Below are 27701 nucleotides of genomic sequence, written 5' to 3'. Positions count from 1 at the left end.
CAGTCAAATCTGAACAACCTTCAAATTCCTGAAGGGCAGAAGTGTTGAATGCTGCGTGGAACAGGACGAACCAGACGGGATTTCCAAGTCAAACGTGACCTCACGTAGTTTCAATGTTTGGACTTTTCCATTTTGTGACATTGATGTCAAGCTCCACAGGTTATATTAAACTTTTAATAAAAGGATGACCATACCAAACATAAAGTAACAGAGTGTCTAGAAAAAAAAGAAGCAATAACAATACTTTGCAACAACAATGATTGCATAGAAGAACTTTTCAAAAACATTACACGCAGTGGTCTGGAGATGTGATTTCAAACAAGATAAAAAAACGGAGTTCAGCCCCTTCCCACTAGTAAGTGCTCAATGAGGCTTTGGGGAATTGAAAACGACAGTATGTTAGACTCAATGAAAACAATTCAAAATACAGAATGAGCAACAATGTTAATCTCAACAGCAAAGATATGATGAGACAGTCACACATCTGTGCAGGCAGCAGAGTCTGTGTAGCGCCGAGGGGAATCTGCATGTTGGAATAGGAACAGCGGTTTAAATCGGTCCCTGCAGCTGTGTAGGAACAGTCCTTGCTTTCGTGCCCTTGAGCAAGACAGCGACTCTGCAAGAGATGTACCAGTGCTGCCTTGTCCCCTACACGGTGCCCTGACCTCCCTGTAAAGAGGTGCATGCAAAAACAGCAATTCCCAACATGGATTGTACAGTATAACAATATTATAACATTTTATATGACTTGCAATGAAAACTGGGATCTGGTCAGCGATCTTTAAACAATCAACATCAACCAAGAGGACTTGATTAAATAAAGGCAAATTTGAACGTAATAAACAAGCTAACTGAGCCACATTCTGTGGTCCTATTTTTTTGGTTAATAAACTGGGTTAATTCTTTCATTATTGCAATTTCTCCAAATCTGGTCCATGGCGCTGGGACTGACCCAGAGGTCAATCAGTAAAGCAGTCACTTATTGCATTTCAATAGCATCCACTGCTGCTCTGCAGCGCTGCAAGAATAGATACCAGTGTTGACAGTGCACACGCTCCACCTCATGAGGAAATGTACCGCAGAGAGTCCCACTGAGAGGCTGCATCTTAAATCACATGCTGAGCCCCGTTCATATTTCAGACCCCATATACGCCCATTGAGTTTGAGCCAATCTCATTCAAATATTACAATGATCCATCTCCGACACTTTCAAAATAAATCATGCATTTAGTCCCAGTCTGGTGTTAAACTCAGTTATAAGTTTCACGACCCCTTTGGGAGGCACTTAGACAGTTCAGCTCTACTCTACACCATCACATGAATCTCACTGGGTGGATTTCCTCAGTCTGTCTCTGTCAGTTCTGTACGAGACTGAACCAAAAACCTTTTAATTGTCCAGCAGACTCATTCATTACCATGTTTCCTCTTTTGTAATGAAAAACCCCAATCCGCTTTCCCCTTGGCCTAAACAAGGACATATGTTCTGCCTTTATCCATCAGTTTGGTTTGATTAATAACAAAAAATCCAAACAGATGTAAAAGGCGGCAAAACTATATCAACAAGGCTAACACCACAATTAAATGCTTGGGTGAGAAATAAATAAAGAATACTTTTTAAAAATCCAAAATAAAGCCAGGCTATGTCAATGAGTAAAATGATTGAATATATTTTAGTAAGAGGAGTAGGGGAGATATCAAAGTCATTATTTGCTCTTGTATAATAAATGATAGTTAAGCCTTTACTAGTTTTACTGCAGCTGCATCCCTGATAGCTTTGGACTAAATATCTGAAAATCGTGTCACATTTCTGATGCAGGATTCTGCAGAAACACTGTACATTCATGCAGTTTGTCAATCAACAGTCATGGGCAACAACTGAGTTAAAGACGATGAGCTGAACCTGGTTGATTTGATTGAAACGGCCACAACAACCGGCTGGAAATTTGTAAAGTGAAATGTTGTCTGAAATGTTACAAAAACGGCAATTACACACACTCATGACAGGTCAATAGATTTCCCCACGGTCGGTCCTTGTGACAAATAAAAATACAAAGACAATAAGGTATCAAGATGCGAACAGAAGAAAAAGTCCCCTATGTAACTGAAGTGCATGCAAGAGAAAACCTATTGGACTTGATGGCTTAGAACTGTTCTGCCAACTGAAGCAAGAGAAGCAGCAGAGAACTTGTTTTGTCCTCGTCCAAAATTGTTCTGTTTGCTGGGGCAGGTTCACAGTGCCAGTAGCCGAGAGGAGGTACGTTTGTAACATCCCATTTTACCAGTCTTGGTTTAGCTGATCTGCTTCGGGAGGAAGCGGACTTGTATCTCTCGTCCAGTGGGTCTGGACGAGGAAGACGGATTTCACCATGACGTCAAATTAAGCCAAGAGTCTCCAAGAGTCATCGTCAGAGAGGGAGTCCAACTCTGCTCTTGTGTGATTGAAATACGGAGACGCAACATAGACAGATACACAAATATACACGCACACCTTCCTGTCCCTCTGCAAGCATGCTTACACACAGTAAAAGGTACCCACACACACACACAGGCACACTAGAATGAGGAGGATCAGAGGGATGCGTTCAGTGGCCGGCGTCATCCCAAGCACAATCGTTCTTCTGGCCCGTCTTGGCCAGTTTTCGGACGACTCGCTCCAGCTCCTTGCGAGACTTCTGCTCCTCCTCCAGAAACTGCTTCATCCACTTATTCTCCTGTAAAAACATTTGGACAGAGACAATATTTAACAAACTGCGAAACCGTTGCAAGAAACCCAGATGCAGAGGCCTAGTTTAGCATTTAAAAGCAGCATATGAACATCTAATAAACAGTTTATAAGACACGGTATTTATATTTCAAAACAGGAAAAGAAGTTAAAATATACTGAAGCAAAAGGAAAGTTGTGATCAGTAGTTAAAACTCACCTTTTTCAGTTCATGAACCTCGTCCTTTAAAGCATACACGGCATCAACCAGGCTCCTGAAGACAAACCAAACGACAGTGAGGGTTGAAGGACAATATCCATATTTATTTTTAGCTGCCAAATAAATAAAGCAGATAGCGATGTCATTATACGGCAACACATTTGAACATGAAGGTCACACTGGCTTCTGAGCCGAGCTCACTCTGAGTAAAGATCCAGGCCTCCACGAGCAAAATAGGATCAATATCATATTTCTGAATCTAATTACAGAGATAATTAGGATCCAAATTCAAACAATGACAAATCAGTTTTTGTCGCTGTTGGTACAACAACTAAATGACAGCCTATTTTTCAAAGTTATAATATGTTTACTTTTCCTCAATGACTGTCTGCCCGTTGCTCTTCATCTCCTCCACAATGATCTTCTCTTCCTCTGGTAGGAGCACCTGAGGGATGCACTCTTTCCGCACCGCTGCATATAAACACACAGACAAATCAAGAGGAAACGTTGATACGCGGCTATATTAGTTGCAATGGACTTGCTGTCTAAGAAGGCATTAAATAAACAATTTGTCTCACACACACACACACACACACACCTGTGGTGGTCTGGAGCAGGCTCGCTCCTGTGCAATACGCCTCAATCACCCTCAAGATCTGAGCATCCTCCTCCAGAGCGGCCGTGCCTGACAAAAGCAGATTACGAATCATAAATACAAACAAACAGACAAGTAAACACCAATGAAAACATAATGTCCTTGGCGGAGGTAATACAAATTTCCCACATTGCACTGGTGCAGTAAATGCAAGATTACAATGTGCACAGTCCTCTAGTCTATAGTATTGATGTAAACAGGGGCCTCAGGTCAGGACTAAGGATTTTCCAAGTGGACACAGCTGACCTACCCAACGCTTGAATGAGACTTACTACTTCTCAAGTTTTAATTTCAGAGTTTCAATATCAAGCAACTGTAGAAATCTAAATCATTTCTATCAATTATCGAGTGTGTTCCCAAATTATAGACCCACGATTATAAATCCCTGGGAATCTGGTGAAAATGTCAGGAAGTGCAAGACAATGTTAAAGAAAGTGAAAAATAATCATTGATGTGGAAATCCATTAAGTTTTTTTTGGTGTAATCTGGTTGACAAACGAACCGACCAATCAAATACTGAACAGGGGGAACAAATTTAAAGTTCTTAATGAAAGTAAATACCATAATAGAATAGACCAAATTGAGGCATTTATAAGGTAATATAAGCCAGTATTATGTTGTTTCTCATGTTTCCCATAAACCTTTGTATAATTAAGATAAAACTCCTACTTTTCCTTATTTGAACCTCGTCATCTGAGGGCTTCCGCTCCTTCTTCCTGTTGCCTGGCAGGAACTTCTTCATGGGCCGCGGGCTCTTGCTGGAGTCCTGGAGTAGTGAAACATTCAATTTAGTCTTAAAACAAACAAACACACACACATACTCACACAAACAAACACAAACACACTGCTACACACACCTGTAAAGCCAAGACTTCAAACCAAACAGAATGCAAGCTCACAGGGACGCGCATCCCTTGTGAACGGACAACATCAAAGAACAAAATACCATCAACGAACAAGGCAGCAAGCATGTGGTGGGGACTGGGACCGAAGCACCCATCTAATCCATCTGTGCTGATATGAATCCTTCCTGACGAAAAGCAGAAGCATGAAGAAAAACCTAATTCCTCTTTATTCAAGTCCAATAACATTTGCTTTCAAAGCCAGGAAAGGAAGTAAAGATGTTCTTCATTATTGTGACACTACCTATAACTTTATAAATGAGGGATTTACATACGTTTCAGACAACAGCCGTCTGTTTGGGACGATCTCCTCCCATGAGAACATTAAAGATGAGGTGTGAGGTGAATAGTCAAACAAACTGCTGAAGTGCTAATGCTGATTTGAAAGTGTGGTGCTAACTTGTGACTGAACTTATTCCAGACATATTCTTATCAAACTTTGCAGTATGTCATTTGTTCCATGAAAAGGAGAAGCTAAGACGAGCTCGTCACAGAGAAAACAGGTAGTCGACCCATTCATGGACAGAGGATCTTTCCTTATTAGGCTTGGTTTTCTGAGGCCTGTGCCACATTGGTGTGTCAGTGTCACCCCAACACCCTTTTGGAGCAAAGACTGGTTAGTCATCTACCTGCTTGGAATCGATGAGCAGTAAGGAGCATATGGAGATGAATTACTTAATTTGATTTGGGAGCTGCAGAACTTCGCATGCTAACATAAATGAGGAGTTTGGAGTTTTGTTTAATGCCATTGGGCGAATGATGGATTCAATCATTATTTCAATGTCTGAAAAAACTGTAGACCATTGTGGAAAGGAAAACAATGCTTTGTTAGAAACAGGAAACTACACCTTTGCTAGAATTTTCAGGCTCCTCATTATTCAAATGTGCTTCAGTTGCATATAACATTCAGGGCTGAATGACATTTGACTGTATTTTGCACTCTGTACTCACATTTCCAAAAATAGTATCCGAGAAGAAATTACTACGAAGTGTTTTTCGGTGAGTCGTTCTTTGAGAGAGAGAGAGAGAGAGAGAGAGAGAGAGAGACGCAGAGCCACAGAAAACAGGAAACCAACAAGATGACAATGAGGGAGGAGTGAAGCAAACAAAGCGATCGCATACCAGCTCAACACTGGGGAGAACACACGCACACACGCACACACACACACACAGAGAAACAGAGAGTGTTCTAACCTTACCTTCATGATATAAGACATCCTCTACAGAAGGCAAGATGGAGAAAGAGAGAAAAAGAGGAAATGTGCATGAAAAATACGATGAGAGACAGATGTGCTAGAGAGTTGGTAGTGAGCATTTTTACCCCCCCTCTGCAGTTCACCTACGGTTTGTCTATGCAGCATAGGGTGATAATTACGTGTTTAAAAAATAGCATTAAAAAAATAGCAGCAAGAAGGTCATGCATTCAGAGGACTGTGCATCCAGAGAAAAAGACCCAGCGAGCCATAAACCGTTTTTTTTCTCAAGGTGGGAGAAGAGGAATATGTGAATATAGTTTTAAAAATGAACAGCTATGTAAATATACTGTGTATCTAAAGTGTCTGTGGGGGTTCTTCACAACCGAGTGCTGACTAAGAAGTAAAGCTTCTGCTTCCCGCATGCGCCTCAGAGTGACCGTCAACACATATCGAACACGACAGGGTTCACTCAGTGCCAGTCAGACGCCGTGATCACTCTGCTGTTACTGGAATTAACTTCCTGAGGACTACAGCATAGCTGGCTTTGATAGAGACACACATGGACCGATTCAACAGTTTAAAATCTATTCCATCTTACGAGTCCTGCACTGGGTTAGTTACTCGTGACAAACTTTACAATAAATGAACATGGGTCAGCCAGTTTGCAAAAATTTACTTGGAAAGGACTCTAACTATCTACTACTCAACAATAATAACAACAATGTTTGCTGCTCATTTCCAGTCACTGTGTACTTTCTTCAGAAAACTATTTTAAATGTGGGTTTTCCTGTGTGCATCACAGCAGCAAATGGTTTTAAGAGTCTGTTACCACATAGTTCAGGCTTCACGAACTGAACCACTAAATCTATTCTCATCAACCTAGAGCACTTGTCTCTTTTACTTCTGAACAGGTGCCATATCAGTCATCTGAATGGATTAAAGACATGTGTGGGAATTTAACTTGTGCGTTTGGTGAAGATCTTTGTGTAAATAAGACGTCTGGGTCTGAATCCAAATAGAGACAGAAAAGAGGACAGAGGGCGACGTGGGTGAGGAGACTTCTCTCGGTTGCAGTAACAGCTCACTGCCAGACTGCTTACCGTAGATGCACAGCCAGCAAGTGTGGTTTTGTTTGTGCCGCTTTCTAACTCCTACCTCTTTGTAGCCCAGTGCAGCGGAGGGTTTGAGGGGGGGCGCGGGGCGGAGGCAGCTGAGCGACCACGGCTTGCTGATCTTTGGTGGTTCCAGGGGGCCGCGGCTGATGGGGCTGAGGCTGCCCGGGTGGGACAGGTGGGTTGGGGTGCCGATCATGCTCAGTGGCTTTCCCTCTGCAGTCTATGTGGAAAGAAGAGAAGCGGTTGTGTGACTGTAGAATGAAAGTGTGAAAGTCATGTTCATCATGCTGGGTGAGAAAATACTTAAAATGGTTCACACCTTATCAGTTTCAGTACGGTTTTGACTCAATGCTGTTTATGTGTGTGTTTGTGTGCTTGTGTATGTAAATGCGCGCTTACATTCATGCGTGTGCGTTCTAACCTTTGCAATGGTGCCTGCAGGGCTGCCCCCTTTGGTGAAGGGCTGAAGGTGCTCGAGCCAATCCTGCAACTCCTGGGGACTACTGCAGAGCACTGTCATTCGATCAATCATGCTTCCTGCAATACACACACAAACCCACGCACAATCACACATTGACCGACTTGAGTGGAAGTTTCAAAATGCTGACAAGACACAACATTTACAAAACCAACATTACGCAGGTGGCATTTAGAGATCGAAGGAGTCAGCAACTCCAGAAAATTTGCAGCTGAGGATGTCAACTTGTAAAGTCAACGAGATTTAAGAACTTTTGGTCATTAGAACAGACGCCGATGCAAACAAATGCACACGATTTCCACTGTGAAATGTATACTTCTCCTTTTGCCGGCTTTCTTTGTGAAAGGAAAACTCCGGAGAAGGTGCAAACCAAATTTTCTGGACTATTTATGGAGTTCATGTCTGAAAATAGCTCTAGTTTGGAGCTACAACTGTGAGCCCTTGCCAGTTTTGAAGCCATATTCCCAAAGCTGTTCAAGATCCTCTCATTATTATATATTATCATTATGCATTATTGCTGTTTCCACAAATAAACTGAAGGAAAGGAGCTTCAGATGCAAACCTGTGATGTCATAGGCAAAGTGAGCAGTGTCTGCATCCTCTGCTTGTCTCGTCACTGTGGTGCCCGTCAGCGGCAGCTTTCCCTGAATGGTACAAACAATGGAGAGGAAATATGACATCATGTCATACGCAGAGGCCATGTAGCCACAATATGTTGTTATCGAATGAAATAAATGAAATATGTAGGATAACATCCACAAAAAAGCAAAATCTTACATAAACCTAGAATTTGGGGGGTTGTTAAATACTAAATGAGGCTATTAAACCAAGTGAATGGTGAGATTCCACCAGAGGTCACACATACAGTTTCTTTTGGGTTTCACCTTTCTATTGATAACGGATCAACACGTGCTTCAGCTCACCTGATAAATAAATCCACTCATTCGGGGACTGGCGGAGAGCATGACCAACATATTAGGAAAAAGCATTAAATAGCGCTCCTCTTTCTCCTGGAAAAGAGAAACAGAAAAACATTTGGTTGCAATATGAAGTATGAGTTCTTGCACACATGTACGGCAACAGTTAGTCGCTGGTTAAACTGACGTCCAGTTTTTGTATTGCCACTGAATGGAGGGTGGCAGCAGCTCTAAAGGTTGTTCATCATGTTGTTCATCCAAAACCAAAGTGCGTTCCAGTTTATTTTGCACCAACTGACGCTAAAGCCATCATTATAGCCGACGCTGGCATAATGCAGCTCAGGTAAGCAACTAGATACGGGTTTGGGAAAGCCGTTGCTCTATATATGAATGGAAAATAAGATGAGGAGATGAGAAGGTTCAGTTGTCAAGCAAATATGGTGACAGGTACGGTGGTTGGAAAGTGGTTTGCAGTGATCAAAAGACAGGGAATCCAAATGAGGTTTATTTCTTCCCACCATCAAATAAAAGCCTACCCCTAAACAGAGACCACACAAAAAAGGAGCTGTTTTTTCGGTCTGCGTGCGGCCTACACTCGTTTCTGTTTTGACACTGAATTAGAGGTAAAGGAGGTGGATTTTAGATGTACTGTGGGAAATGATAACACATTTAGATGATGATAAAAGTTTCATTTTTCTGAAAATGGAGAACCTGCTGGGATTAACACAGAAAAGTGCGCTTCACCAAAAGGTGCTTTTCACACTTCCTCTGTTCACACTGTTCACCTGCATGAAACACCACAGTCTCACTTCAGCACAAAACTTTAGTCAATCCTCTCAATTTAAAACATTTTTTAAATATGTGTTGCATTTTCTTGAACTAGTGAAGGTCAATGCATCGGTCTAGATTGTAGTTTAACATGAGGACAATTTAGACGATTTAAACTGTACTTGTAATACAGCAGTTAACTGGGATAAGGAAGTGATATTTAGCTCTGTTTTCACCCAAGTCCTTTGTTTGTTTGTTTGTTTTGTTTGATTACGTGAAAAACAATGAACGGTTTTCCCCAAAACTTGGTTGACGAATGGCATGTGGAATAATTCACGGATGTGTATAATTGTTTTAAAATCAGGCACAGAGAAGTCTATCCCCTTTGACTGAAAGGCAACCTTGGAACTCTTATTTACACATTTGCCTAAGACAGCCAACTCAAACAATTCAAATGAAAACTGATGTTAGTTCTGGTTGTATCCGGGCGTCATTAAACCTAACACAGCTCTCTCACCTCACTGGACCCATTTTTCACATGGACCTGGGACATGTAGATTACGTGGCCCAGGCTCTTCATGGCATCTCCCTCCCAGCCCCGAACAGGCTCCGACAAGATCTGGAGCTCCAGGTTCTTGCGCTTCCGCAGCTCCTGGCACTGCGACTAAACACCAACACACACAATCATATTTATCAGTCTATGAAGATGACAAATGATTTAAACATTCACTGAAACTGTTGAATGCACAGGGCTGCCTTGGAGATGTATTGGCAGTGCACATTTACAGATTACTGGAATTAGGGAGTTTAAGTCTAAAGCCCATGTGGACACCGACTCTCAAAAATGAGATGCTTCCTTTATGGTAGACGTCATTAATTAAAACATTTAATTGTCCTGTTGTTGAACAATATAGCTTCTTTCCTTTTAGGAATACTGACTTATGAGCAGCTTTAGAAAAATTGACGTCCATGTCTTTATTTTAAATTCATTGTCAGAGGTATGAGGAGAAAGCAGTAAACTCTCAGGTGCTTGGCAGGGGTTCTCCCTCTTCAAGCAGAAGAAATGATAATGCAACATCATCCATTTCCACTGTGCAGAATTCAAAAAGAGGTTCTGCAGAAAGGGTACTGCAGAGGGAACTAGACTTTCTCGGAGCCTTCCCACCCAACCACACATGCAAACCACACATGCAAAACACACACACAGGCAGAATTACAATTGTCAGCATTGTGCAATTCCTACTCCCCCCCCACCAATTTTCCTGTGCAGCACTGCGGAAGAAACATGTGTGAGTCACCTCACCTGCTCTTACACAGAACTCAAAGCTCTACAAGGGAAAATGTGTGTCAGAATTAAGGTTCTCTCAGGCACAATGCGGGTTGCCCTTTTTCTAATCCAGCTCTTTAGCATGTTTTCCATTCACACCCACTGTAAGAACAAGATCTTCACCCAAAAGGCTCACACACTTCCATTACACTCCTGTCATGCAGGGCTGTGAGGTGCTATGGTACATTCCACTGTCAATCATTTGTGGCATCACTGACAACGAGGGGGAAATAATACAATTGTGAATAGGAAAAGAAACACATAGGACATAACTTAATTCTTTAGTAGGAATATATTAATTCATGCATAAATTTACCATGCAGATTTATTTCAGCCTCATTTTAACCTTAACAATTTTAAGATTGAGTTTAAACCTGGTTTAAGCATGAGGAGCTCTCTGGATTACCAGACTTACCACGAGGCTCCTGAATACTGCCGTTGCCTTTACGATGTCGGTGTAGTCTGGGTGGGCTTCCTGTGATGGAAACAAGCGACACATCAAATAAAATGCAGCAGCATGGACCAGCGCTTCATAACAAAGCAATTGTGGTATAGAAAGGAAGATGGAGACAGGAGGAGAAAGACTCGTTCATTTTTACTTCCCATTAATATACTTTGTCAGGTTTTAGCATTCATTTAGGTATTGGAGGTAAATCAGGTCAACGGAATTTGAATGAGCGGTTAAATATGGGAACACTTTTCAGTATTAATTTTAATTCCTTATTTATCTATGGAGTAATATTGAATCTTAATTTAGTATGTATTTAAACATGTCTTTCTGTACCTCCACGTGTCTCTCCAGCTCCTGCAGCAGGGTCGGGTACTTGTCCAGCCTCATGAAGGGTTTACTGAGGCTGGAGGTCAGGGTCAGGATCCCCGGAGCAGTTGCTCCCTGGCTTTCCATGAACTTGTCTAGTTCTTCACTGTAAAACACACACAGACACACACAGACACACACACAGACACAGACACAGACACAGACACAGACACAGACACACACACACACACACACACACACACACACACACACACACACACACACACACACACACGTGTTACCCTCAGTTATTGGAAACGAGTGTTCTGCTGAGGCTACAGAGCACAGAGCACCATGTAAAGTTAAAGGTTCTTCATTGTGCCTTCAATGGATCAAAAGAAACAAAAAAAGAATTGCATCACAGCTAGGATTAAAGTTAAGTACGATCTATTTCAATATCAATTTAATCATTTTGCATGTGCATACACAACACACATATACTCCACTTATTTACTACGTATAACGCAGCAGGAGACCTCATCGAGATACACAGCGTTGAAAATAGTCAAATAATATATATAAAAGTAGGCATACTTTTCAGTTCATGTAACTTAGAACCATTCAAAACTAGATATTTTCATGGGAGCAGGTCAATGAACAGTGTACTGAAGATTTTTATTTTCAAAATCACAGTTTTGATGATGAAGTTAATATTTTGACTGATTTCTGGAGAATAAACCACGCACTGATGAGGTTTGGAAAGTGAGTCAAGATGTGACTGCAGTTCACATCAACACTTCGACAGAGTATCACACCTGTGGTGCACATTACCATCAACTGCAATGGTGCTAACACAGTTTGACAGGCCACATAAATTAGGTCATCTTTTTGGTTTTTGAAACCGCCACATGCTCACATCTCAGCGAGCACGCTAACATTCTTTGAAAGATTCAGAGCTTCAGTCATGCAGTCTCCTGTAGCATCACGAGCCGGCAACACTGAGTAAATGTGACAAATAACCGCTTCTTGAACTGCAACACAAAGGTGCTCACTGTGAGAAAACAAGCTTCTCGCTTGTCTTTAACCACAACTACATGTACATACATCCTGTCAACAGTTGGCTTCTTCCTGTTTCTAATTCGACTTGCTTTGCATGTCTCAGTGTAGAAACTGACGAACCACCTTATTAAAATGATACCGTGGTCCTTCTGCTTTATTCACATTGATCTATGATCTGTGATCTATGCTGCACAGATTCATGGCAGGGTGTCCCTCTGCCTTTAGGTCACAGCAATTGAATTATAAACGGAGAGACAACAACTTTCAGTGCACAGGGAACAGGGACAATTAACCTCCTGGTCATCAACAAATGGAAAGGCTGACACCTTCTGGCTGAAAAATGTACTACAGCTCATCAGTGGAAAACATAAGGTGGACTGACAAGTCACTCAGTACTAATCCATGTCAACTTTTCACAGATAAACAACACAAATAACATGGAAAAGGCCAGTGGATAAACAAAGTTTCAGGGCATGTTGGGATTTTATCTCAATAGTTTAAAGAACTGCCTTTTAGCCTTTGATCCACTACATAGTGAACTAAAAAACGGTTAGATCTTTCAATTTTTTATTTTTTATTACCATAACTACATATTTCTTAAGAAACAGCAGCACAAGGGACATTTAAGTCAAAAGCCATTTTTAAAATGCAGGACTTCCAACTGAAACTTCAGTGAAATAACTCAAAACGTAAATCTCGCTGGACACCGATTTTTTTGGCCAGTCTGCACTGTCCATTTCAGTTTTCCCCTCTGACATTTGTAATTCCATAGCAAGACTTCTCCACTGGCAGTGTAATGTATGTCTGTCTGTGCTGTTGAGTGTGCAGGGGCTGACCTGTGGTCCGTCAGGATGCACACAGCTGATGGGTGGCTGGAGCAGTAAGCCAGGTACAGAGTCTTGATCTGACTCATCAGGTTTAAATAGCAGCCCGCCACTCGCTGCTGGCCCTCTGAGACTCTGCAAGATCGGACAAACAGAGACAAGATCAGAGAGGTTGAAAATGTGAAGAAAGTAAAAAGGCTCAGGAAAAGGATAGTGACCGCGGCAAAAAGTTTACACTGATGATACACAGAATCATTTTCTTAGATGTCTTCCTGCAAAATACATTTTTACTGAAGATACAAGATGGTTCTAGCATTTTTGAAAACTGGCTACTGATACAATGTGCACATTTTTCCATTTTCCAATGGAAACGATACCTTAGTTGTATTTACATATTTCCCTTCCATCCCACGGTAGATATTTGCATTCCAGTAGTTTTGCATGTTAGTTTTCCCCGAGGGTGCATAAAGGTAATGCACCAGACAACATGCACATTTATAAAATAAATTGTGCAAAGGTGGTAACTTTGATTACAATATTTCAGCAAGTTAATATTTGTTCTGTAAACAAATTAATGTGAGAGGTCTGGGAGGAAGGATAATACAAATAAGTATGATATGCTTTGTGTAGAAATTGAGTTATGACAGAACGTGACATTACTGATCTAAATAGAAAACTTTTCATGGAGGTCCTTGACCTGCTTGACTTACTTGGTACAGTCCTCCAGAGACACACAAAGTCCCTGCTGGAAGTTCAGGATCTCTTCCAGGTTTCCACACAAGGTGGCGCTGTCTGCACTGCTCAGCCTTAATACACACAGATGTAGTATTATTACAGAGAATGATACATGTACTACAACTTCCACAATGAAAGAAAGTTAACATTAAAGTACAGTAGTACAGACATATTTCTGAAAACTTGTGCAGCATTAATTAAGACACTGAAATTCAATCATTCTAGATCATCCAGTTAACAAAGGAGATTTTCTTCTTATTTCAGACTGTCCTCTGTCTTCCTCATTTAAAATCATTTGCACATTAGTGGATCCATCACCCTCTTAGTTATTGGCTCTTACTTTTCGTTGGCTTGCAGAGGTCGGAGGTAAGAACTCAGCACAGTTTGTAATTCTTTCACAAACTCTCGCTCATGTTCCAGGATGTCTTGTACCACCTGGGAAAGCAGCAGAAAACTTCTGGTTAATATAGTCAGATTCCAGAAAAACTATACAAGGAACATTAAGGAGTACTTCAGTTTCTTATTAAGGTCAATTAAACAATGCAATCACAAAAAGAGATGCAGAGGTTATACAGAGTAGATAAAAAATATATCTGTTAAAAATAAGAAAACTGTATAGACAGATAAGTAAATATAAAATAAAATGCATCACTTTCCTTTATTTTGCTCTACTGTCTAGAAATATCACTGACTGACCAAACTACATTTTGTCAAATGCATGATGTCCAAATGACTCAATAGTTTTTAATGTCAAGCAAACGTATATAATAACAAATTCCTTTCAGCTGTACATAGATCTGTATGAAAACCAAACAATAAAGAGAACTGACATGAAGAACAGCACACACAGAAGTTTCACTCACCACACTGTAGTAGTTCTTAGTCAGCTGAGTTCCTTTAGGAGACGCCGGCTTCTCTGTAGAGGAGATAAGAACTGATAAGTAAGAACTAACCAGATCCTCAGAAGTAAGGCATAGTAATAATCAGCAACATAATATCTATTTATTTCTATCCAGACAAAATCATCTTACACATCAGTTTGACATTTTTAATATACAATACAATTGAATTTTAAAATATATATCATTCAGAAAGGAGTTTCAGAAAAGTTCTTTAATAAGTCAAACTCTTTTTTATCAAATCCTCAGCATTTCAATGTGACATTCTCTCCTGCACACAATCATATTCTTAGTTAATTAATTTCAGTGTTGGAACACAAATCAGGGCAAAGACATTTTTCTTTTCCCACACAGTTCCTTTCCTCGAAAGCCTGAACAATGCAACTGACCCATAATTCTTTACTGTAGCAACACTATAGCTCTGCCAACAAATGGTGTTCTAAGAAATGTTTGTAATGAAATCCACACTCAGAAATGGATGATTGCGACTCACCGCAGGGTTTGATCTCCCGGACGTAGTTACTGGGGAACCAGCCCGTCCTGCCGCTGAGTGAGCCCTCCCACCAGCCGCCCTCCTCCTGCCGCAGCACCAGGATCGTATCACCTTTATTGAACGACAGCTCATCCTCGTTGTTCTGTTTGAAGTTGAAGCGGGCCTTCACCATCGCCTGCCCGCCTCCGCCGTTCTCGGACATCTCCTGTTAAAGAGGCGTCAGCATCACAAAGACAAATGTCAAGAGGTACAACAACAAAAATATCTTGTGCAGTGCAATCAAATACATACACTCACCATATTGAACCTGCACAAGTTTTCTTTTCAATTAGGCTGGGGTTACGTATTCTTGTAAGTATCTTGATATAATTAACTGTTCATTACCTCCGCCACAGTGCTTGTGTTTATAGTTATAATTTGGTAGGATTATGCAAGAACTACTGCACAGATTTCCATGAAACTTGGTGGACGATGGCACATGGGCCAAGACAGAAAACATTCAATTTTGGTTTTGATCTGGGGAGAGGGGCACATCCAAGATGTTCTTTTCTCTTTCAATAACATTGCCAGAGAGCTTTTTTTTTTTTACATTTTCACTGATCTCCAGAGGAATAATATAGATCTCAATGAAAAACAGCATATTCAGAGGATCCATATTTATGAGTGTGTGCAATGTGCTGCAGATTGATTGATTATTAGGGGACTGGGGGCCTTGGGGGAGGTATGCGCTCTACTGAGACATACTTGTTGTGTAAACAAATCAAATGTGCAGTCATGTGGGGTAAAACATATCATATGATTTGACAAACGCAATGGAGAAATGAAGTGAGCAGATGACAGAAAATGTAGACACATGTAGAAGAGAGCATACCACTGATTTGGATTGTCTGCGCAGGGAACCTTTGGATTTGCCAGAGGAGAGTGTGTGTGAAGACGTGGACTGACTAGGAGAATGGGCGCCGGACTGCGAACATGACCTCTCTGCGGCGCAGTCTATGGACAAACACACAGAGGAAACATGGAGCCTCGGTTACTTTGGTTGTGTTCATGTTTGAAATTCTCCAAGAAAACACACACGTGATCAGCGTCAGAGTTGACACAGGTAAACACTTGATGATAATTCATGTGGGAATGGTCCATTGCTCTGCACAACCCCCAGGACAGTGGACATGGGCACACACATTTACAATGTCAGACAGAACAAACTGATTTGAGTAAAACTGTTGCACCGCTCCGACACGAGCAAGCAGCTGGAAAAGGGGAGAAGGAACTCTCAAGTCTATACATTATAATATAAATATGTCTCAGTGATCGTACAGTCCAGCAAATAGGTTCCTTCTGACTAATTCAAACATATATACCCTACAAACCTGTCTCCTATAAGATATACAGTCTACGAGGCGATTTACATTACAGACAGCCAAAGCCTCGACAGTGTCACCACTGAGCCACTGCAGCAGTGATTTAGGTTCAGTCGCTGCCAGCTGTTCTGCAGTGAGTGCAATCTTTGAGACTCTCTGACAGAGGTAGTAATTTTCTTTCCCAGCACTCAATTGAAAAGTGACACATGACAGCCACCCAGCCGCACACAGGCTGAAAAGCAGTAACACACTCACTGATGACTACCTCTCAAATTCCAACTGGATGCTAGCAAGGTCCACTGTGTCTTCCCACTGCAAATTACAGAAGGATTGAAAAAATAATGAGCATGCACCATTTGTCTCTTCAGATCAAATAAGGAGCTCAACTCAGAGTCTATAAAATTGACATTAGCTTAAGTGCGCTTTTCCTTGGGGGCAATAGAAACGTGCTAGTGTAACTCTTTCTGTCGTTTAATCAGCCTGTCCTCTGGAATCTATGTCATGTAGGTTTAGATGGTGGAGATTCCCTACGGTTTTCCATATGCTAAGACGTCAGGTTGCATCACACTGAGGCACAACTGATATGATTAAAATAACACTTCAGTCAGCGGGACATTCCACGTGTACTGGTGGGACTCATGGATCCCACACGCCACTCCCTCCACACATACAGGCACAAACAGGATCCCTACAAGCCCTTCTGTTAGCCAAGCGCTCTGTGGCAAGCATTGTCAGATCTGAGCAGTGTTCAAAGTATTTACCCTGAACAAGCGTCAATACCTCAAACTGAAACTCATGAGGCTTGGAGGATCATGAGTAAAAAACACAGAGGCCTCTTTTGTATGATTATATCAAGTAACTTGTGACTAATCCACCTCAAATCAAGTTCACCTCTGAAGATGAGAGAACAGCTGCTAGGCATGGCCACTGGCCAGCCTAGAAAAGCTTTGCATATCAAGCAGAGCCCCAGCACCGGCAGAAGCTTCTGATCCACATCTCACAAGGTGCCGTGCATTATCCCCTCCATTTATGTGCAATTGTATAGAAACATTTAACCTGTTAATTGATGGGTCAAACAGAGAACACTAAAATTCATCAAACAGAAATAGGAGACAATTGCAGCTGATGGCTTCTAAATTATGCGGATGTTGTGTCTTTGTTTGTTTTATATAACTCAAAACTGAATATTTGGATTAATTTGCTGTTTGAAAACCTCATTTCTCACTCTGAGAAAATTCTGCAACCGAATTTCACAGTGCTCTGACATTAGACTCATAATACAATAATCAAGCATGAAAATAAACATTAGCTTCTGCCCTATTATCAGGCTCCAATCCTCTCTGTCAATCAAGCACATATCTGTTTATATGCAGGAATGTCAAAAAGACAATGTCCTCAAAAAATAGTTATAAATGGTGCAGAAGTGGCAGACTGGTCTAAAAACTAGATTATTATACAATCAATGCTGCTGGTTCCCAGGCAACAATGAGAGGGGAACTGGTTTTACCTCTTCAGTGCACCAAAATAAGGGCTCTCGAGCCTAAACTGCTGCTGTAGCGATACTGTGCTGCAAATTATTGTATGCTGCGTCCATATTAAAGAAACACACACGTTAGCGTACACGTGTGTGGATTCAGCCACACTGAGGATTTTGCATCATACTGGAGCTTAATTTCCAAAGTAATTAGCCAACAAAGAAGGATATCATCCCCGGTGCATGAATGCTATGGATGCACATGAGTAAACATGGCACCCAGCGTGATGCAAACACACACTGCCAGGCCAGCTGCCCATGGGTAACACAGAAGTGCTGCACGGACAGAGTAGAAAATCTAGATAATAAATATGGAGGCAAAAAACATCCTCTGGCCTTAAATGAAATTAAGTGTAATGTTCATTTATTATCGAAGCTTGTTCCTTAGGAAACAAGTTTGCATTAACTGAAAGGGGAGGAGGAAATCCTAAAGAAGCATTTATCTATGATATGCAGACTTGGAAGTAATTTGTTACATGCCTCATCTTCTTTCATGCATTAGGATACTGTGACATAAAAGCTAAAAAAACAACACCACATGAATATTACCCAGCCGACAGGAAATAGAGAGAAAGACTACACCACTCTTACCTTGTGTGGCGAAGTTGACTGCCATCAAAGTGGTCAGAACTTTGCCAAAGTTCTCGCCGGTGTATAACCACTCCGGTTCAAACCCCTGGATGGAGAAGGAACAGAGAGGACGGTTTCAGACCAAAAGAGAAAAAAAAGAAAATCGCCAAACCATCTTTTCATAGAATCTGCAATTCATCAGATGTGGAAGAATGGAAAGTCATAATTGGAACTTCTTCTACTGATTGCAGTGATCTGAGCATTAATGCTTGGTAAGTACACACAGATGAAGAGAGGGGGGGGGGGGAGGGAGGTAGAGGCTGCCGCACAAACAATAGACAGACACACACACACACAAAATGAAGAGCACACAGGGATTTGGGGAAAAAAAGCTTACAAGACAGAGATAAAAACGGACATGTTACGCACGACCCATATTTGGTGACTTAGTGGTTTGTATTAAAACAGACACTGCCGCACTCATTTGTGATTCGTAAATGCTCGCTCTGTCTCAGACGGCTATCCTCTTTCCTCCAGCAGATAAGGTTTCACATTTTAAATAAAACATCTTAAATATAGAGTTTGAGTGATACAGCCGTGGTCAGGAGTGGTGTATGACCTCATTCAGACCTAAAGTAAGTGTGACCAGTAAGTCTTTGATTACCATATTTTTACTCAGCATGTTTTTCTGTCATGTAAAACAAACTGAGAAGGCTTTGTTTAGCTCTTTGCGTAATAATATTTTACACCACTGGTATGAAAAGCAGAACAGACTGGGAAAATCCATTCGCAGCGACGAAACAAAATGAAGGAGTGAACTGTTCTGACGTCAGCGTATTGAGTTGATCAGAAATAACCGTTGCCGCTGCTGAGACCTTGACCGTAGCCGGGGTCATTCGTTTCAAATGAGTCGCATTACAAATACATGTTACTGTGAAGTAGTGCGTCGAAAAACATGAGCACAGAAATAATAACACGACAGATATTCTGAGAGATAATTGCCGCTTCCTCTTTCTGCGACTCAGGGCAGAAGTGAAAATGGTATGACTGCTTTCTTTGTGTAGTCACAGGACAAGCGGGCACAACTCGTACGCCAAAAATAAAAGAGAGAGAGAGAAAAGTTCTTCAACCATGATCACATCACTGACCAAAGCTCGGGCAGGGCGTTTTTGCAGCGCCACATACATCCCCTGGCTGATACATTTGACAGCAGATCTCCAAAAGCCTCTGCCCACGAGCTACTGGTCGGCCGCAAAAAAAAAAAGGTCTAATTATGGGCTACGACAGAGTTCATGGATAAAAGCAAAGGGGACCTCCCAGACATAACAAGCCAGCTGGGCAGAACTACTGAACCACTTGACTTCACAGCGAGCCAGACCCGCTGACTCAATCGGCCGTTTAAAGAAACCAACTGATGTGATTCAAGACCAGAAAGAGATTATTTATAAAGCTAGAGGAGAAATTACTGTCCAGTGTGGCCAGTCTCAAGCAGGCTGGTGCAGAGAGACGGAGAAAACTCCCCAAACATCTGCAAATGATTCGACACTTTGCAACATTAGGACGTCTTTTAAGCAACACAGAGCATGAGTGAGGGTCTGGGTTTTTTCGTTTTAACCTGCATATGAGATAAACAAGGGGAAACAGTATGCAAAGCGAAGGGGGGATTTATGAGGAAGTAAATACAGTTTACTAAACTAAAAGCTGAGTTAGGTCAAATTTGAGAACAGATGCTTCGCTCAGATCCGGTCAGTGTGAGTGAGTGACTGACCCGGTTAGCATGGCTCACTCCACATGGTCGTGTGAAAGAAAACATATGTCAGCTAAGCAGATCACAACACCAGCAGAGAGTGAGATGAAGTGTCCTCTGTGAACTGCACTAAGGAGATCACACTCAGGGGACACACACAGATCACATCGGCGTGGGCTGGAAAACTTGACAGGACGCTCTTACCTCCACTTTCAGGGACGAGCATCCTCTGAGGAACTCCCTGATGTTGGAAATGCAGTCGGCCTCGGTTCTCGGATCCTGGCAGTACTGAACACACACACACACACACACACACATAATAAATATATAAACAAATAGGAAAGGAGATAGAGATCTGACACAAGCTCTACGAGTTAACAAAATAAAAGCTGCTGTAAATCCACCTACACACAGACAGTAAATAAAACAACACTGCTGCGATGATCCAAACGTGGAGACCTGCAGTTAAAATAAAATAACTGCGGGTTCTTCCTGCGTCTCCTTCGTGCACACACACACAAACACAACCATTTACAGCGCAGACACGTCAAAGCTGCAACTTAGAGCAAAACATCCGCTCACTTCTCAAACTTTCAAAATAAAAGCACCCCCTATCAACGGACGCTGGGGAATGAACACGCTCGGGGGGTTTTCTCCCCTACTGCTTGTCATTTTTTTTAAAAAGTGTTGTGAGTCATGTGAAATAGAAATAACAACAAACGAGGGTAACAAACGAGGGTAAAAAAGACTAAACCTCGCAAGGGAGAAGTGGGTATTTCCGTGCTACTTCCGGTTTTTTTCTAAGCTAGCTGCTCGCACCGGGAAGGACCGAGGAGGAAGTGACGAACCGTCTTTGCAACTGTTTATTTATCCTTATTAAGTTTTGTCACCTCAATAATAAAGAATGTGTGTTTGAGATCCACTGTCTGCGCGGTTGTTAACTATATAAAAAGTTGGTTTAAAAGGGAAAGAAGCGTAGCGGGAACCCTGCTCCGTCGCCTCGGCCCGGCCTCGGTGTTTGAGTTCCCCCTGCCCGGGCTGGGTCGTGTGTTTGGTGGGTGTTTGCGGAACATTTTCCCCCGGAGCTCCGCGGGGAACCACGTCTTGAAAACCCCAGGAAAAGCGGCTGTAGTTCTGCGCACGGAGCGGGAAGTTAACCCGAGCTGCAGGACCGCCAGGCCCGCAGCGGGGAGAAGTTATGTCGGTGTCACTTCCATCGAACAACCACCCCTCCCTTCCTCCTTTTCCTCCCCCAAAACAAGAGCTCAGACCCCGCTTGTTTTTCGGTTCCCCCCCTCACCCAAACCACTCACCTTGGGGGTGCAGCCAGGTACGAGCCGCTCGGTGAGCTTGCACAGGACGACCCCATCCCGCAGCGAGCTCTTCAGAAACTCCTCCGGGTCCGCTATGTTCTTCTTGGGCGAGCTGAGCACTCCCAGCGAGATCAACCACGTTACCGTCTGCTCCTCTGGATTCATGGCTCCACCGAGTGATCATCGCCCGTGTGCACGCATGGCTAAACACTCAATATGTATATATATAGAACAGCGAGAAAAGTGGCGGCCTGTTCCGTATCAATATGCAACTCACATCCGCACTTCTGCCACAAGTAAAAAAAAAAAAAAAAGGGGAGGTGGGGGGAAGGACTGTGTTTCTACACTCAGAACTGATGATCACCCCTACTGGCAAATAGGCACCTCAACAATAGACAGGAGTTTTTTCCTCTGCAGAGAACCACATGCTGTCACAGGGGATTTACACTCATATTATATTACAAACAACACCAGGGTCCTGATATCTGATGTGGGACAACACAGCATAGCACTGTGGGAGTGATTCAGGATATGTGATCAGTCTGCTGACATCCATTATAGCATTGGCATGGAAAACCACTCTGGTGCCAAATGGGTCATGCACTAATTTAACAGAGGACAATACCAAGCTATTTGATTATTGTATTGCCCACCTGCTAAATACTTTAACTGGATATTTGCAGGAGGAAATCATCACCATTAGAAAAGCCTCTCATCACAAAAGAGGTTATGAGAAAGAAAAAAACAGCTCATAACTAAACCATCTTTAAAAATATCTTTGTGGAGAGTTGTGCTCATTTCATTCTTCTTTCACGACAAGACGACAGAGGAAACAAAGCTCTTTCTTTTTGTTTTTAGAAAACTCTTTATTGAAAACACCAGAAACTGTGAATATGAGCAAATCCTCAGCCGGTGTTCTTCCCCACTGTCGACACGTTGATCCACTTGACAGGACCGGAGCGCCACTCTCACCAGAAGCCTGTGGCAGCATCTGAAACACAGGGAAACAATGACGACCAGTTACATTTGTACACAGCAATGAAAATCCACTTAACCACGATACAATGATGATTATGCGATCTGTCTGGTTGACATACCTGGACTAGCACACTGCGGCTTCATCGGTTCAACGTCACCGGGACACAAGTCAGCTACGTTGCAAGGGCAGTTGCCTTGGAGGGATGTTCATCCTGCAATGAGAACAGAATATTAACATGTTGCCCATGTCCTTGTCATGTATTCATAAAATAATCGGAAAGTATGTTGTAGTCCTTGGTCCGCCTTCGATTTCGCTTCAGTGATCGTTTCCAGTTGGGCAGTGAGGACGATGCGGTTCTTCCAGAGGTCTCCATTGTTTGAGTTGGCATGCTTGTGGAACAGGTTTGGATACTGAGAATATGGCTCTTAATTTAAAAATGGCTTTTAATTTTTTTCGCAAAAATTTAGTCTTAAAAAAATAAACAAACATGTTTCACATTAGAGATTAAAATGCACTGTTGCCAATCACTTTACTGAGGGTGAACGATTGAGAAGGCAAAAAGGGTTGTTTTGAGGGCTCACGTGGTTTCTGTTATGGCTTTCATTGTCTTGGGGCTGTTTCTCACTTTGGACAATTTGAGCCGGTGAAAACTACAGTGAAAAAGGCTTATTCGGTTGACCTCCTTTTGTTTCTTGTCCACTGTAGCAAAAGCCATCTTGAACATCACCCTTCTGAGTGGAAATTGCAATACAGGACAATGAGAAACTCAGTTACAGACGAGAAACAAAGAGGTTTGCTTTGCTTACCAGCTGTTGACTACCAGTCGAGTTGCATTTGGTTGTTGTTGCCTTTGGTTTTGTCGTTGCATGCCATCATATGGCTCTAGGGTGATGGATCCATTTCCAAGGAAACTACATTGGAACATTTTGACAGCAACATTTCCCTCACCCTTAAAAACAGTAGCGTCCAGTTGGAGGTACATGAGGCAAGAATGAACTTAAGTCACTTGGCTGTTTATATAGTATGAGCAGAGACTCGGCTTTACAGAGATTCATGTTGTTACTTCACATTCATGTTACTGTCTCTGATCTGTTTTTTTCGAGAATGGAGGAGCAGTGGTCATGGTACAACTAAAAGCTTTATTAGAGTAGCCAGACTTATAGGGCATTGCAGATTCCAACAGCACTGATGTACAAAAACTAACACTCACTTGGTAACTGTACTGTTACATGAGCAAGAGAAATACTAAAAAAAACAAAAACAAAAGTAATTTTACACATAAAAAACTGGTAAAGTCATGACAGAGTTTAAAGCTAAGCTTTGTAATCCACAGATTTAGACATGGCTTGTTTGTGACGTCAGGTTTCATCCAGAACACGTCTTTTCTGTGCCACGGCATCCAAGGTTTGCTTTAATGCGATTTCCAAGTCCAGTTCAGTATCTGCTGCGAGCCATTCCTCTATCGGCTCGATTGCCCCCTCGGCCCCCGCGAGGCACTCCACGACTTGAGCTGCTGTACGAATCACGAGGAGGGTAGCCTCTCTCCACAGGGGGAGCAGGGCCCCTCTCCTGTCTGCCCATACGCTCACCACGGCTAGGTGGATACGACTCACTCCGACTGCTGGGGTAACTGTCACGACTGCCATAGCCATCCCGGGTACTGCTGCCATAGTCATCATAACGACTGCTTCCACTGCTCCCACCATAGGATGGTGGGGGGCCCCTTGAGGGTGGGGCGCTGCGAGAGTTACCTGCAGGGTCAATGGTCAGGTAATTGGCAAGGTTTATTTGATACATATTGTCGCACTGCCAAGTGCCCACTTTTCGCCAATAGAATTCACTTTGTGAAGAAAAAATTGAATGGATGACATATTTAAATGTCCCATCATGTTTTGCTATACTTGGTTGATATCAGCAGAAATATGTATCCAAGCACAGGGAATTAATGGGTTGTGACCAACTTCAGCATGCCATTGATTTGAGAAGCCTTTTCCATTTAGAGCTCCAAGAGTTAGAACTGCAGGTTAAGGACGAGGGTTTCAGAGTTGTCTTGACGGTTTTGTGAAGGTTACTCCTTGAGGGAGTGCTTTGCTAGGCAACAGATACTGAGAGCTCAACAGATGTTTCCAAGGACTTTTTTTTGAGATTCCTTATGGTTGCAGATATTCTGCACGATATTGCCACAAAAGTTTGATGGCTGTAGCGGTACTATGGACATAGATATGAAGAAACAGCCTTGGAATAGGATTTTGTTTTGAATTTGAGATGCCAATGGATTAAGGCTTCTAATAGCGTGAACATATGCAGCTTGGGTTGCAGGTCAAGGATGCAGAAGAGGGAAGAGAAAAAAGTTAAGAGGCTGCCTGATAAGTCACTTCCTCTGGGGCGGGGAAAAACTGCAGCTTCTTCTGACTGGAGAGTGCGGTAGTCAATGCTATGATTCGCTTGGGTAGTTGTGCAGCCTTTCTTTGTGGCATAGTGGTTATTACATTCATGGAGTCTTATCTTACCATAACCCTCGTATGAATCTCGGTAGGAGCCACCACTCGGACGGTCCATGTAGCTTCTGCTTTCGCGACCTCCGCCATAACCGTCGCGATCGCTACACAATACAAACAATTGTCATTTGATGACCAAATGTGAGGATTTAATCTTAAAATCATTCGTATCAACTTATACAATTACCTGTATCCTCTTGACATTGAGCCGTAGTCATCTCGGGAACTGGAGTTTGTGTATTCTCTGTATGAATAATCTCTGGGGGGAGCTCCATAATCTCTTGACTCTCTGGAATTATAATCCCGGCTGGAGTAGCTGAAAAACATAGCGAAATTAACTGCAGAGCTGTACCTGCCATCTTTGATATTTCACTTGGGAGCCGAATTTCTGTTTTTTGAACAGATTTCAGACACATGCACAAATGCTTGATCTAATTAAATGCAAAACCCTTTTTACATTATCACACAATTGTATAATGTAACTAAAGAAGAAAGGTTTTACCTGTCTTTTGAGTTGTAATTTTCATCTCGTGGTGATGGATAATCGTCCCTCCTGGACATCATGGAGTCTCTGCGAGGAGGGGCTGGACCATATGGATCCCTGTCCCTGGACATGGAAGCTAGAAAGCAAAGACAAGAAAGGCTTGTTAATTAAAAAAAAGAATCTGAGATACAAAACGCTGATCAAGGTACTTTCAGGAGAACTAGGTAAGTTATCAAATCTGTGCACCACAGGGTTTCCAGTCAGCATGGTACCAATAGAACCTTCTCATACTTACGTCTGCTCAAAGGACCAGACGGGGCCGACCTCTTTGGTGGGGGGCCTCCATTACGTTCTGGGGGTCCTCTCTTCATAGGAGGGGGGCCTCTGGATGACATCCCTTTGAAGAAGGGTTCTCCATTGCCTGAATCATCATAGTAGTCTTCACACAGACAAGAGATACAAATATTAACACACCAAGTAAAAAAGGATAAAAATGGTGTTTTACAATTGCACACATTCAATTTGTTTGCTAAATAAAAACAGACCTCTGGAAGGTGGGCCCCTCATTCCACCCATACTGCCCCTGGAACCACGGGCTCCCCTGGGGGGGCGACTGCGGGAGTACATGGGTGGAGGTCCTCGTCTGCCTCCGCTCTCAAACTGAGGCTTTGTAGCCTGCTCAACTTTGATAGGCTTGCCGTCGAGAGACTGTGGTAGAAGAATTACAATTTCAATCACAATTCGAAGCAGATTTCTAAGGGGGGGATGCGGCTGATTGATGACAGTAGTTACCTTTCCATTCATCTCGCGTGCTGCGTCCTTTGCATCAGACGGACTTTCAAAAGTAACAAAAGCAAATCCTCTGGACTTGTTTGTTTCACGGTCCTTCATCAAAATAACTGAAATAAAGAGATAACAACTGAAGGCTTGCACTTTTTGTTTAGGCTGATTACATCATTTACAAACAATTACTATTTTACAACAATTTTTACTTATTTCTACCCTCAATTTATTAACTGTTAATCTAAAAGAATGCTGTCAAGGTTAATCTTACTGCTTACGTTGTGGAAAAATAGTTTTCTGAGTTCCTAGATTTCTATTTAAAGTAAATAAGAGAAAATAGGGACTATGGAAAAGGTCCAAAAACGTAAGATGGCGCACAGATCTGATATTCAAAATATAACCGAATAAAATGTTATTAATATAATCTAATTGCGAGAAAAGACCAAAGTAAAATGCACTCGTGTAGACATCTGGTGCCGTTAGTTACATTCAAGTAAGTGCACAAACATCTTGTAGAGTTTTGAAATGTTCATCGGCAAAAAACTATGCATTTTGGAATAAACCATGAACCGAGTGGCGTGTTGAGGTGAGCGTTAAAATGGCTCCACACACACACCTTCGACAATCCTGCCATATTTGCTGAAGTACTGGTCCAGGGCCTTCTCGGTGGTCTCCGTGTTCAGTCCCCCGATGAAGAGCTTCCCCGGTCGGTCTGCCTCCGCCATGCTGCACAATCAACCGCCTGCTACACACAATGGATCGTGTAACGTTAATGCGATAAGGAACTTGAGATGAAAAGTTGTGTTCCTGGGTGGATGTCTGTTGTTACCTTGCTGGGGGCGAAAGTCTCCGGCTGTTGAATGCGCAAAATGGCGATAAAGCGCCCGCAGCTGGTTGCTTGGCTAACGAGCTGAGGAGCGATCCGGCGGCTAGCGACCGAGCTGAGCTTTACACAGGCGAGCAAGCGAACTCTACAACATCTAGGATCGAACTACAGAGTTGATTAAATGGAGTAAGTCAGCGTTCCAGCCTTCGGCCTCCGAGCGGATCAGCAGCGAGAATCTGAAGCTTCTACACGACTCGTCCCACTCCGCCCTGCTTCTCCTTCTCCTCTCCCGCTCTGCTCCCGGCTGACCAGGAGCTCCGCGGCGCCACACCGCCCCCTGCTGACCAAAGCCAGATTCAGGATTATTTATTTCCCTGTATTTCTTTTTGTTTGTTTTTATTATTTGAAAACTTGGATCGGTCAAATATCAAGACATTGACGTCATTACAAGTGATACCAAATAACAAAGCACATTATTCAATCAAATTATCAAATGAAATGATAAATTAAACTGTATCGTTATGTCATAAGATTAAATTTTTTTGTGGGCAAAGAGAACA

The 27701-nt window shown here is 42.4% G+C and overlaps 2 protein-coding genes across 5 annotated transcripts; both read right to left on the bottom strand.

Annotated features, from left to right (window-relative positions):
• Positions 1 to 160: 160 nt before the first annotated feature.
• On the bottom strand, positions 161 to 21845 carry arhgef6 (Rac/Cdc42 guanine nucleotide exchange factor (GEF) 6). 2 transcript variants are annotated; one of them, XM_061079245.1, is made up of 22 exons: positions 21572 to 21845; positions 20463 to 20546; positions 18533 to 18617; positions 15918 to 16039; positions 15047 to 15251; positions 14518 to 14570; positions 13995 to 14089; positions 13630 to 13725; positions 12932 to 13054; positions 11064 to 11202; positions 10695 to 10754; positions 9470 to 9616; positions 8191 to 8277; positions 7830 to 7911; positions 7211 to 7326; positions 6830 to 7009; positions 5678 to 5698; positions 4246 to 4342; positions 3520 to 3606; positions 3293 to 3392; positions 2922 to 2976; positions 161 to 2711 (listed from the first exon to the last, which is right to left on the bottom strand). In XM_061079245.1, exons 1-22 carry the CDS (start codon positions 21734 to 21736, stop codon positions 2583 to 2585), a joined length of 2328 nt encoding a protein of 775 aa, XP_060935228.1. In that variant the 5' UTR covers positions 21737 to 21845; the 3' UTR covers positions 161 to 2582. The 2 variants fall into 2 exon arrangements, with proteins under 2 accessions (XP_060935228.1, XP_060935229.1); XM_061079246.1 differs by lacking the exon at positions 5678 to 5698.
• A 573-nt stretch (positions 21846 to 22418) lies between these two features.
• Positions 22419 to 27420, bottom strand: rbmx (RNA binding motif protein X-linked). 3 transcript variants are annotated; one of them, XR_009680765.1, is made up of 10 exons: positions 27145 to 27420; positions 26932 to 27060; positions 26325 to 26431; positions 26078 to 26240; positions 25828 to 25971; positions 25551 to 25668; positions 25236 to 25364; positions 25061 to 25152; positions 22669 to 22761; positions 22419 to 22562 (listed from the first exon to the last, which is right to left on the bottom strand). XR_009680765.1 is itself a non-coding variant. In XM_061079574.1 (9 exons), exons 2-9 carry the CDS (start codon positions 27038 to 27040, stop codon positions 23985 to 23987), a joined length of 1179 nt encoding a protein of 392 aa, XP_060935557.1. In that variant the 5' UTR covers positions 27041 to 27060; positions 27145 to 27420; the 3' UTR covers positions 23670 to 23984. The 3 variants fall into 3 exon arrangements, 2 of the variants coding, with proteins under 2 accessions (XP_060935557.1, XP_060935558.1); XM_061079574.1 differs by lacking the exons at positions 22419 to 22562; positions 22669 to 22761 and adding an exon at positions 23670 to 24301; XM_061079575.1 differs by lacking the exons at positions 22419 to 22562; positions 22669 to 22761 and adding an exon at positions 23670 to 24301 and having other exon boundaries at positions 26932 to 27057.
• Positions 27421 to 27701: the final 281 nt, after the last annotated feature.

This window comes from Limanda limanda, chromosome 10, assembly GCF_963576545.1.
Source record: "Limanda limanda chromosome 10, fLimLim1.1, whole genome shotgun sequence".
NCBI lineage: Eukaryota > Metazoa > Chordata > Actinopteri > Pleuronectiformes > Pleuronectidae > Limanda > Limanda limanda.
The sequence above is the reverse complement of the archived record's forward strand: the minus strand, read 5'-3'. Positions and strand labels throughout refer to the sequence as shown.

What these genes read in the sequence shown, in the direction of transcription:
- rbmx (XM_061079574.1), bottom strand. Translation starts at nt 27,040, where the DNA reads ATGGCGGAGGCAGACCGACCGGGGAAGCTCTTCATCGGGGGACTGAAC. An exon ending in GAGGGGCCCACCTTCCAGAG is followed by an intron (nt 25,972 to 26,077) that starts GTCTGTTTTTAT and finishes GTCTGTGTGAAG; the next exon opens with ACTACTATGATGATTCAGGC. An exon ending in GTCTGGTCCTTTGAGCAGAC is followed by an intron (nt 25,669 to 25,827) that starts GTAAGTATGAGA and finishes TTTGCTTTCTAG; the next exon opens with CTTCCATGTCCAGGGACAGG.
- arhgef6 (XM_061079245.1), bottom strand. Translation starts at nt 21,736, where the DNA reads ATGAATCCAGAGGAGCAGACGGTAACGTGGTTGATCTCGCTGGGAGTG. An exon ending in TGCATCCTGACGGACCACAG is followed by an intron (nt 11,203 to 12,931) that starts GTCAGCCCCTGC and finishes TGTGTTTTACAG; the next exon opens with TGAAGAACTAGACAAGTTCA. An exon ending in CCTGCTCCAGACCACCACAG is followed by an intron (nt 3,393 to 3,519) that starts GTGTGTGTGTGT and finishes GTTTATATGCAG; the next exon opens with CGGTGCGGAAAGAGTGCATC.